The sequence below is a fragment of the Lagenorhynchus albirostris genome, chromosome 15, assembly GCF_949774975.1.
Source record: "Lagenorhynchus albirostris chromosome 15, mLagAlb1.1, whole genome shotgun sequence".
In the NCBI taxonomy this organism is placed as follows: Eukaryota; Metazoa; Chordata; class Mammalia; order Artiodactyla; family Delphinidae; genus Lagenorhynchus; species Lagenorhynchus albirostris.
In genome coordinates, this window is record NC_083109.1 from 66,384,733 (window position 1) to 66,396,280 (window position 11,548).

Genomic DNA, 11,548 nt, shown 5'->3' on the forward strand with positions numbered 1-11,548 from the left:
ACATGTAGAGGAGGAAGATCCCAGCATGCTTCCCCAGATCAGCACAACAGCCTCCCTCCTACCTCTCAGCAAATTGCACCTAAGGAATGTTACAGCTGACTTGATTGACAGAGAAATTGACATGGAAAAGGGAGGCTAGGGTAAGAAAATTGCACAAAGTAACCCTGCTCTGTTTCTCCCAGGCTTCGTGTACAGGCAGTACCCTCAAGGAAGAGCCCTAAGGAGGACTAGCTTTTCTATTGAGTTGCCCAGAAAGGATACAGTCTGCTCCAGCCTAGAGGTATTATGCTGTCTGCACCAGCACATGCCCCCACGCAATAATTCCTTCCACCAACCATTATTTCTGAGAGGGTGGGTATACTTGGAATTGAGGCCAAACCTGCTTAGAATGACTGTTTAAAGTGTCAGGATAAGGATTCAATAGAGCTACGTGGGAACCTGGGTCTGCCACTTCCTAGCTGGGTGACCTTGGGCAAGTCATTCAGTCTCAATGTCTTCCTTTATAAAATGAAAACAATTGTACCTAATAGGATTGCTGATTAATTGAAGTATATTTTGTGTAAAGTACTTAGTGGCGTCAGATCCTTTCGGACGCAAGCAGCAGAAATCCCCCTTCTTGTGCAGATCCAGAAGATAGATCATCTCTTCTTCCCACAACCGGTCAATAAAAGGCTGAGCTTGTTCTGACCCTGGATGCCATGCTCTGATTTCTTTAAACCGAGCCATTCTTGTCTCTCTCATTGCGACAAGGAGCCTGAGACTATCCTCATTGGTTTAGAGTCTAAACTTTAGAACAATCCCATTCAAATTTCATGGGAGAGGGTTGAAATGGAAATTGGGGAGGCAACAGTATCCACCAGACTAGGGAGTAGTAAGTGCTCAATAAATTTTGTTCCCTGTTCCCCGTATTTCTTGTGCATCTCTCCCCAGCACAGGGGCAGGAATCTGAATGTGATGAAGGCTCAGTGAGGACCTGGGAACCCCACATTTCAAATACAAGACAGATTTCAAACATGAGGTTTTAAAAGATGAGTCAATCATTCCATTAAGCCTGAATTACCCAAGATAATAGTTCTTTCCTTTATTCTAAAGTGGGTAGCAAATTATGGACTAAAAAAACTGAAGATGGAGATCTCCAGATACCTTGGTCCCAAATGCACTCATCAAAAGTCAACACAGACGTCGGCGTCAGCCAAATACTGCAGTATCTTCCCCAGCATAGAGATCAACGTAAGTCAAGATTGCTGTTGGTTTTTTTTTCCTCCCAGCTCCTGTCTCTTCTCAGGCACAAATGGCTGAGTGTGTTGGGGAAAACTCCCCATGAATGTATGCCCCTGGCTTCAATTCCTGCTTCTAAGAACCCCACCCCCCAAAGGGGGACTGCGCTCAAGGAATAGGAGATGCAGAATCCTGTTGGAAGAAAAGTCAGCCCCTCAGAGTGCTTGAGACCATGCTCTAGGGTTAGAGGGGCTCAATGGAGGGGGAATTAGAAACAACTGCCGAGAATGCAGGGCAGTGGCTGGAATCCTCACTAATAAGAGCTCTGTACCCTGACACTGACGATGGTCCCATCAGGATGGCCGGGAACAGCGGTTATGGCAGGAGGCGAGGGGGTTCTCTATTTTCTCGTTTTGAGGTCATTTTTTTTATTGCTTTGACACTGGAACAGGTACATTTAGTAGAAAATGAAAATCTAATCGTGCTTTTGAAACAGAGACCCCATTTTCTCTCCTTGCCCTCTGATATGACATTGTCAGCTATAAAGCTAAAACTAGCCACCAGAAAAATGTTATGGGAGTTTAATCATGCCGCCCCCCTCCTCCATCAGAGGTCGTCTCTTAGTTTGAAATGCATCGACCTCCCATCCTACCATTAAGGGTTTTCTATTTAAAATTTAGAGATACTATGTTTTTTTCTTATTACAGTGACCACATCTGCCACAGAAATCGTCATCCCAATTCCCACACACCTTCCGAGAACTGTGCATTTGGTAGTTCAATAAAAGAGAAAAGCTTTTAAACGAACAGACAAAAATGTATGCTTAACAATGTTTTGAAAATTGTGAACCACGGTAGACTAAACTATTTTCGGGGGTAATGGGGAGGTGAAGAAATAGCTGACGGGGTTGGAATTTCCCTTTGCTTGCCTTAATCCAGGGGATGGTGAGACACATTCAGTGTACACCCAGGGAAATCGAAGCGTACATCACACACCTGGAGAAGGTGACGCGGCGCTATGTCCAAAGGCTGCAGTGGCTGCTGTCTGGTGAGCCTGCCTGCTATACTGGAGGGCGGACGAGCGTGATGGGCAGCGGGAGGGCAACCTCAGGGACCCCAGGGTCAGTCCTTCCCAGGCTAGGCACTCACAGACTGTCACCCAGGGGCAACATGACTTCTGGGTTCAGAGGTCAGGCAAGGTGCTGGATGACAGGGCGGTGGAGCACGAGCCAGAGCAGCAGGGAGACCCAGGCCTGGTCAGGCCGCTCTGCAGGCTCGTCTCCCACACCTCGCCTCCTGGGTGTGACTGAAGGGCTGCTGCCCCTCAGGAGCCTCAATTTAGTATTGATTGGGCCCCACAGAACCAGTCCATGAAGGTAGAGATGGGAGGGGCTCCGGACAGGGAAGATGCCCCTGTTCTTCTTTGCAGAGAGCACCAAGGCCCCTCTGGGAGAGGTGAATGGCAGGGCTGGCTGAGGACAGCCAGGCTCACATCCCAGAGGAGGCTGGGCTGGGCATTAGGAGATGGTCTGAAGCATCCAGTCCAAAAGGCCGGGCAGACAGCTAGGACTGAACCGGAGGCTCAGTTCAGGCTTTGGGGCCTGGAGGGTTCCTGGGACGATAGAGGAAGGATCCCAGGGTGGGCCACTCAGGTGCCTGCCCAAATTCATTAGGTCCAGTCCTCTGCAGTAGAACCTGGTATAAACAGTCCTTGGGCTGACTGCTGCTTTCCAAAGCCTCTGGAGCGGGCGGCAAGCTCGGGTGCAGCTGTCAGGTCAGAGGCTGAGGCGGGGCAACGAGGTCGTGTGCGTATTCCCAACGCACACTTCCCGCCGGGGAGAGTGTGAAGGGCAGCCGTGCAGCCGCTTCTTGTGTGGTATGAGTCGCGCCCCCACCTCACATACAGCTACACACCCAACACTATCTAACGCCTCCGAACGTACCCAGGGGATGCTGCGCTGAGCCACTCATTCATTATTCAACGAATAAGTGTTGTTCTCCCGCTCCGTGCTGGGGAGGTGGTAGGGGAAACACTTCACAGGTTCCCTGAGCTCATGGTCTAGGGGAGACAGTTGTTACCCAAAGAGCAGGGTGACAAGTGTAAGGAGGAGACAGGCATGGTGCAGTGAGAGAGGGACAGGGGTCCTGCACAGAGAGATCACGGAGGGCTTCCCCGAGGAGGTGATATTTGAGCTGAGATCTGAAGAATGACTAGATGTCACCTGAGGAAAGAGAGGGAAGACTCTCAGGGCATGACTGAGGTGCTCAGCGGGGGAGGAGGCTGAGTACAAAGACTGAAGGAAGCAGGGTGGCTGTGATTAAAGGGTGCCACCACTCCAGGGAGATGAGGCCATGGCCCAGACTTTATCCTAAGAGCAATGGGAAGCCACTAAAAGGTTTTAAATAAGGGGAAAGTGATGAAGTTAGCATCGGCAACAATCCCTCTGGTTGCTGCGTGCAGTATAAATTGCTGAGGGGACAGAGTGCAATCAGGGGAACCTAGTAGGAATCCAGGGGAAAGATTAGGATAGCTGGGAAGGGTAGTGATGATGGAGACGGACAAAAAAAGCAGAGTTAGGGAGGCGATAACGGCGGGGCTCGGTGGCTTGCAGGGTGTTTCCGCTGTCTGGTTCCCAAGATGGATCAGCTGGCCTTCTGTGGTGGGAGGCCCCTCGACCAGCTGGCTGGCTGTCCCCGCGGAACGTCCACACACCTCAGGATGGCTCCCCTCATGTCCTCATGTTGCCATGAGCATTGCCAGAGAACAGCCCAGATGAGTCCTGGAAGATTCCTGGGCAGTGGGTCCAGCCAGCTCAGGCTACCTTTTCCTGGAGACCAGTGGACCCTTTTTGCAGCAGTTTTCCATTTTTTCTACTCCTGCCTCCAGTGAGGTCTGAGGTGTGATTCGGGAATGCTGTACATGCCATCTTCTTCTCTTTGGCTTCCCCCGTGTTACCTCCGTTTAGCCTTGGGGCACCAGAAGGGCTGGGGTTAGCGGTTGCCTTAAAGTGTGGATCAGAAGACCTGGATGTGAATCTCGGCTTCGCTGCCAGGCTGTGTGACCTTGGGCAAGTCACTGGCCCTCTCTGTTTCCCCTTGGGATAAATCCCAATCCTTTAACAACCTCTCCAGCTTTCTCTCTGTCCCTCAAGCATGACATGCTCCTCTCTCCCACTCAGAGCCTTTCACAGTCTGTTCTCCCCGCACACACCCCCTCTCATCCTTCAGCCATAGCTTGTCTGCTCCCCACCCCACATCCATCAAATTCAGATTCTCCCAAGTATGTACTCCTTAACTTTGTGTCATAACCCTCAGCAGAGTGGTAGCTGTTGGTATAACATCCGTCTTCCCTGCCTCACTGGCAGCTCCGTGAGGGCAGGGACACTCTGTCGTCTCCACTGCACTTTGCTCAGTGCCGGGCACACAGTGCACGCTCACTTGATTTCTGTCAGCCAATCTACAGACTCCATGCTCTGTAACATCATTTCCAGCCCCAAACAATACTGTGACACCGCTTAACCCAATCACTTAACTTTAGGGGTGAGGAAACTCAAGCCCAGGGAAGTTATAATCATTTGGGCAAGTCATCCGAGGCAAAGCCACAGCTGAAACCTCGACCTCCGCAAGCCCAGTCCATGCACCGGCTCTGCCCTTGGACAATGACCCCTCTAGCAACACCACAGAGGCCATCTCCCGGTGGGTTCACATCTGATCCGTGATCACTCAGGCAACGGGTGTGGCAAGACCTTGGATTTTATAGCTGCAGTGAGGAGAGCCACCCTCACTCCTCCCCTGCCTCTGCCTCCACCCGCCTCCGAGCAGGAAGCCACCGACTCTTTGGGGCCATTTTGGAGAGCAAAGTGTGCATCCTGCTGGACACGTCGGGATCCATGGGCCCCTACCTGCAGCAGGTGAAGACAGAGCTCGCTCTGCTGGTCTGGGAACAGCTGCGGAAGCACTGTGACAGGTAAGAGGCAGGGGTGCTGGTGCGCGGGGGTCAGGAGATCCAAGGGTTAGTTCCTGAGGTTCCCCTGGCCAAGGTCACTCCCTCCTCAACACTTATAGAGCACTTTCCCTGTGCCAAGCGCTTTACATGCGTGATGTCATTCAGTCTGCACAACGGTCTTATTATTATCCCCATTCTTCAGCAAAGGAAACAAGGGCTTAGAGAGGTTAAATCATTTGCCCAAGATTGCATAACCAGTAAGTGGCTGAAGTGGGATTTAAATCTATTTCTGTCTGCACCCAGAATCTTCACTGTGTATGTTCTCATCCTCAGGTGGTCCACAGGGGGCTCAGGGCTTGCTGTAGGTCTTCAGGGATAGGTGTGAGTCCTCACGGAGGTTACTTCCCCTGAGGTCAGTATAGACGGGTGCGTTCTAACCAATCTCTTTCACCTCCTCTCCGCCCCCCACCTCTTCTCCGCTCTCCACAGTTTTAACCTGCTCAGCTTTGCAGAGGGCCTACAGCTGTGGCAGGACACTCTGGTGGGGACCACAGACGCAGCCTGTCACGAGGCTATGAAGTGGGTGACCAACCTGCATGCTCAGGGGAGCACCTCAGTCTTGCAAGCATTGCTGGCAAGTTCCACCGCCAAGCCTGACCCAGTGGCAAAGCAGAAATACCATCGCCCCTATCCTGACATTGCGCCATGCTTTGCAGTTTACAAAGAGCGCTTTAGAATTTACTGTTAAATCATTTCATCTTCCCAGCAACCCAGTGAGGATGAGATTCTCGCTGTTCTCACTTTATAGATGAAGACACAGAGGCCCAGAGAGGTTAAGTGACTTGCTTGGGGTTAACCAGCTAGGAAGTGGGCTGAGCTCTTTCTCCTAAACCTCAGCAGCTTCCTGGTCTGTCATAGGCTGAAAGAGGAGGCTCTCAGTCTTAATGACAAGTTGGTGAGATCCAACCAGACTTGGGGACAGCAGGCCAGTGGTTTCTGAGTCCCGGTTGGCCCCTCTTCTGAGCCAGACAACCTACATGCTCTCTCAGAAAGCTCTCAGTCTTCCTGATGTGGAAGGACTGTACCTCCTGACGGACGGGAAGCCAGACACAAGCTGCAGCCTTATCCTCAGTGAAGTCCAAAGACTCACGGAGAAGAGAGACGTGAAAGTGCACACCGTCTCCCTGAACTGCTCAGACAGGTGGGCGGTCAGGAGCTGTATCCCTTCCCCACGGCCGCGTGGCTGAGGGGCAAGGCTCATCCTCACCTAATCCAGGGACTCGCTCTCCTGGGCCCAAGTCCCATGTGTGAGCAGTTAGGAGGCCCTGGGCAGGCATTGCACCGGAGAGAGCCCCTCTGTGTCCCTGCCCACCCATCAGCATCCTGACTTTCTCCAGCGTGGAAATGGATTTGCACCGATTCCCACAGTCACACACTGTGTTCTCCCGTTTCGTCTTCCTTCGGGGCACATTTGTGAATATTTAGGGGGAAAAAGTTTAAAGTAGCTATGGTTATTTTTTTTTTTAATTTTTATATTTTTTGCGGTACGCGGGCCTCTCACTGTTGTGACCTCTCCCGTTGCGAAGCACAGGTTCCAGACGCGCAGGCCCAGCGGCCATGGCTCACGGGCCCAGCCGCTCCGCGGCATGTGGGATCTTCCCGGACCGGGGCACGAACCCGTGTCCCCTGCATCGGCAGGCAGACTCCCAACCACTGCGCCACCAGGGAAGCCCGCTATGGTTATTTTTATAGAAGAACATGTGTTAGACAGGAGAGATTCAGCTCCTTCAGAACATTCATGTTTAATCTCTCTGTCTAAACCGTGAGCTCCGTAAAGGTCACACTGTGTCCCTGCCAGGCCAGACACATAGTAGGCACTGGATAGATGTCCAGTTAAGGAATGGGGCCCCGTGCTTTGAGGGTGACCCTCATACGGTGAATCCACTTCACACAGCAGTAGCCACTGCCACCCAAATACCAGCTGGGAGGGTGGCTTGGTGATGCTGACACAGTCTCAGTGGCACAGACCTCGAGGTCCAAGACCGCTTACCCCACTCATGTGACTTCCCCAGGGGCTGGGGGCTCACAGAGACCTCGGTGGGCCTGGCCCCAGCCCTCTGTTCCTCCCCGCAGGACAGCGGTTAACTTCTTGAGAGATCTGGCCTCTCTTACTGGGGGCCGCTATCACTGCCCTGTCGGTGAGGACTCGCTCTTAAAAATGCAGGGCCTGCTGACCAGGGGCTTCATCAACGAAAGGGTAGGTTGTGGAGCTACTGGGTGAGTTCTGTTGAAATAGCTCAACAAAATGTCAACAGGCGTGGCTTTTTCCTCCTGATTGATAAGATCTCTGCTCCTCTTGTAAAACAAAGTATTGACTAAAAAAGTTGTGTTTCCCTGCTGCTCTCCTTTTAGGCTGCCTCCCCTCGAGGTTGGGAAAGAAGCAGGGTTAGGGGCATTATTTAATAGTAGAACAGTTCACATTCACTGAGCACTGCCTACATGCTACAGGTTTGTTGCATTATGTAAAGTACCTCTTTTAAGCCTTCCAACCATTATTATACCCATTTAATAGACGAAAGAACAGGCTCAGCCAGGTTTCGGAATACACCGAAAGTCGGAGTAAATGGTAAAGCCAGAGCCCAGACACCCATGCTCCTAAGTTCTGTGCTTTAATTCCTGCATATTTCTGTCTTCCCGCCTTAAATTCATTGAAGCGCAGATATTCAAATGATCTGTTAAAAAATAAATACAGTAAAGTCATAGGTTTTTTTTCTTTTAGCGGTACGCGGGCCCCTCACTGCTGTGGCCTCTCCCGTTGCGGAGCACAGGCTCCGGACGCGCAGGCTCGGCGGCCACGGCTCACGGGCCCAGCCGCTCCGCGGCACGTGGGATCTTCCCGGACCGGGGCACGAACCCACGTCCCCTGCATCGGCAGGCAGACTCTCAACCACTGCGCCACCAGGGAAGCCCCAGAACTTGTACTTTTAAGGCTAGGCTCTAGAATTTCATTAGTTGACATAAGAAAAAGGCATATCTGTGGAGCTGTTTTACTAGAAGAAATAGAGAAGGGGCTGGATAGGTTTTACTGATTAACAGTGAGATAAAGTGTATATACTACTTCTGTTCTACTGGGCAGAGCTGTGTTGACTTCAGTGAAGTCCTTAGACCGTTTTAGTTTCCACCATCCCCTTCCTACACTGACTCTCAGACATCTAACTGCAAAGTGTCCTCTTTGCAGAATGACTGCCTTGACAGGTGGTGAGCTCCCTGTCCCTGGAAACATGCAAGCTGAGGCCCACAAGATTTCCTGCACTGGGAGGAAGGCTGCTTTGAGTTCACTCTAAAACTTTTCTCCTGAGATTTTGGATTTTCAGGTCCCACCCAGTCATTTAATGGATCTAATTTCATACTCATTTCCCCTTTTCAAGGACCCCATGCTGCCACTATTTGAAGGAGATGATTTAAGGAGATTGGCCCAGGAGATCACCAAGGCCAGAAGCTTCCTCTGGCAGGCCCAGTCCTTCAGGTGTGCCCTTCAAGCAGCCCCTCCCACCTGCCTCGTGGCTCTAGCCCACCCAGACCCTGGGCCCCCCTCAGGTCAGTGCCCACTCGGTCATGACACCCTTGCTCCAAGAGCTCCTGCCCTGCTTCTCCCTGCCAGGCCCAGAAATTTGGGCATCGAGGGTCCGTCTTTCTTCATCTCCTGTTCACTAGGTCCCAACTCCAGAAGAAAAACAACACAGAACCGAAGGTCGCTCCGTTTTAGAAAAGTGTTCTCAGGTAAGGGGAGGGGATGAACTCACCAACTTTTGAGCGCCCGTCAAGGACCAGGCAGCATGCTCTATTTTGTGGACAGCAGTGACTATGGGCAAGGATCAGAAACAATGATTCCTTTAAATAGAAAGGCCATCCTACAAAGAACCACTCAGCAAATGTTGGCCCAGAGGGAAAGGTGCCCTAGAAAGCTGTAACCCACAGATCAGCATGATTCCAGGCACCAGGACTCCCTGGAAGCCGAGAGAGGAAAGCTCTCTATCCCTGGGTCCACCCCGATGTTCCCGCATTGTCCCCAACACACCCTACACTCCAGTCACAAGATTGTCACTTGCTGGAAGTCCTGCACTGAGCCCCCTGCTTGGAACATCCTTCTGCCACCCTCTGCCTGGTGACTGCTTCTCGTCCATGAAGACACGGCGCAAGTGGCATCAACTCCACTGTGAAGATGCCCCTGGGACCCATCAAGAGCTGGGAGATTCCAGTCTTCCCCCCATAGCATCCTGACCATGCATCCCTCTTTATGGAGGTGACACTTAACTACACTTAGCACTCCACATTATGCTTCCTTGCCCACTTGTCTCTTCTCCTTGACCGTGAGCTCACTCAGGATGAGGCTGGTGTCCTAACCATCTCTGGGTCCCAAGAATCTGCCACGTGGCAGACACATAGTAAACAGTGAGCACGAAGCTTAGTTGTGAGAGCCCAGCTCTGGAGACCAGCCAGATAAGATTGTTTCTGCCTCAGTCCTCTTGTTCTGTGCTTCCCCACCACCCTGATCCACAGGTGCGACGCAGACTCGCCATCAGCCCCTTTTGGAGGAAGAAGAAACAAGTGAGCCTCACCGCCACCCACTGCCCCTGCTCATCTGAACTGAACTGAAGTCTGCTCTGGAGCCCAGTCCAGAGCGAATGCTCAGCTCAAGCATGTGAAAATCGGGCTGGAGCTGCTGGGCCAGCCCTACTGTGTACATATGAAATGACTGTGTCATGTGTTATGTCAGCTGGGCTCATTTCTAAGACAGGAAAAATTGCTTTTATTTAATTAATAGGATCAAAGTTACTTTTAAATGGATGTGATCATTGCTGTGTGTGTGTGTGTCTCTGTGTAAATTTTTGGTGTGATAAAACTTTATTAAAAGACTCGTATCTAGATATACGAAGAACTCCGAATCAATACGAAAATGATAAACATCCTATTTTTAAAAATGGACCAAAGGCTCAGACAGGTATAAATGAACAAGAGGTGTATGAAAATAGGCGCTCAACAGCCTTACGCATCAGTGAAATGCTAATTAAAACTACAGTGAGAACCACTACACACCCACCAGAGTGGCTAAAAATAAAGACTGGCAACATGAAGATAGGCAGCAGCTGGAACCCTCAGGCGTTGCTGGAGTGGAGGGTGGAGCGGTGTAACTTGGTGCATCCACGCTGGAAAACTGTCTGCCAATTTTCACCGAAGTAGAACGTGTGCCTTCTCTCTGCCAGCAATTCCACTCCAAGAGGAATGAGCGCCCACGTTCGACAAAAGACATACACAAGAATGTTTACAGCAACTTTATTCGTAAGAGTCAGAAAATGGAAGCTACTTAAATGCCCATCAATGGTAGAATGGACAAATAAATTGTGATACATCTGTGCAGTGGAATACTACGCGTCAATTTAAAAGAATGAACTACAGCTATATTCAACAAACTGCGTCAATTTTATGAGGAATATTGGGCAGAGGAAACCAGACACAAAAGAGTACATACAGTATAATTCCAGTTATATGAGGGTCAAGAATAGGCAAAACTATTGTTGGTGACAGAAGTCAGAAGGGTGATTACCTTGTGTGTTGGGGCCACTACGGGGCTATACCTTGATCTGGCGGTGGTTACAGTGGTATATACACAAGTAAAAATTCATCAGATTGTTTAAAAACACAGTTTACTGAGACTTGACAAGCCATGGCTTTGGCCAGGCTCTGTACTGGCCCAGGGAGACAGCAGTGACCACAGCCCCTTCCACAGTGGGTCTCAGTCTGGTCACTGTCTTGGACAGCTGCCCTCTGCATCATCTCTATCCACGCCTGTGGTCACTGCAGTACGTCACTCAGGCTGTCATAACAAAGTACCACAGACTGAGTGGCCAAAATAACACAAGTGTATTGTCTCCAGCTCTGGAGGCTGGAAGTCCGAGATCAAGGTACAGACAGGCCCATGCTCCGTCCGAAGGCACCGGGAAAGGTCTGTTCCAGGCCTCTCTCCTGGCTTCTAGCAGCTCCTTGCTTCTGGCAGCATAACTCCAATCTTCCCATGATGCTCTCCTTGTGCACATGTCTGTGTCCAAATTTCCCCTTTTTATAAGGATGCCAGTCATACCGGATTAGGGCTCTACTCTAGTATGACCTTATCTTTAATTACATCTGCAACGACTCTATTCCCAGCTAAGGTCGCATGCTGAGGTACTGGGGCTTAGGACTTCAACATATGAACTTGAGGGGGGCACAATTCAGCTATAACACTTGTGTCGTAAACTATGCTTCTCCTAATTAGATGACACCAGCCAGATGACTCTTGGGCCTGGGGAACAAGAGTTCACCAGCCCTGCTGGTGGGAGAGGAAGAG

General features: G+C 50.8%; 1 protein-coding gene across 1 annotated transcript in view; it reads left to right on the forward strand.

The window, feature by feature from the left end:
• Positions 1–10,640, forward strand: part of VWA3A (von Willebrand factor A domain containing 3A) — a 46,230-nt gene extending 35,590 nt beyond the window's left edge. Inside the window, exons 24-33 of the mRNA XM_060124320.1 lie at positions 183–280; positions 1,093–1,230; positions 2,157–2,265; positions 5,040–5,184; positions 5,653–5,797; positions 6,213–6,364; positions 7,297–7,420; positions 8,592–8,760; positions 8,878–8,943; positions 9,724–10,640. Of these exons, the coding sequence (XP_059980303.1) occupies positions 183–280; positions 1,093–1,230; positions 2,157–2,265; positions 5,040–5,184; positions 5,653–5,797; positions 6,213–6,364; positions 7,297–7,420; positions 8,592–8,760; positions 8,878–8,943; positions 9,724–9,809 (1,232 nt within the window). The 3' untranslated portion in view covers positions 9,810–10,640. The remainder of the gene's footprint in view (positions 1–182; positions 281–1,092; positions 1,231–2,156; positions 2,266–5,039; positions 5,185–5,652; positions 5,798–6,212; positions 6,365–7,296; positions 7,421–8,591; positions 8,761–8,877; positions 8,944–9,723) is intronic.
• Positions 10,641–11,548: the final 908 nt, after the last annotated feature.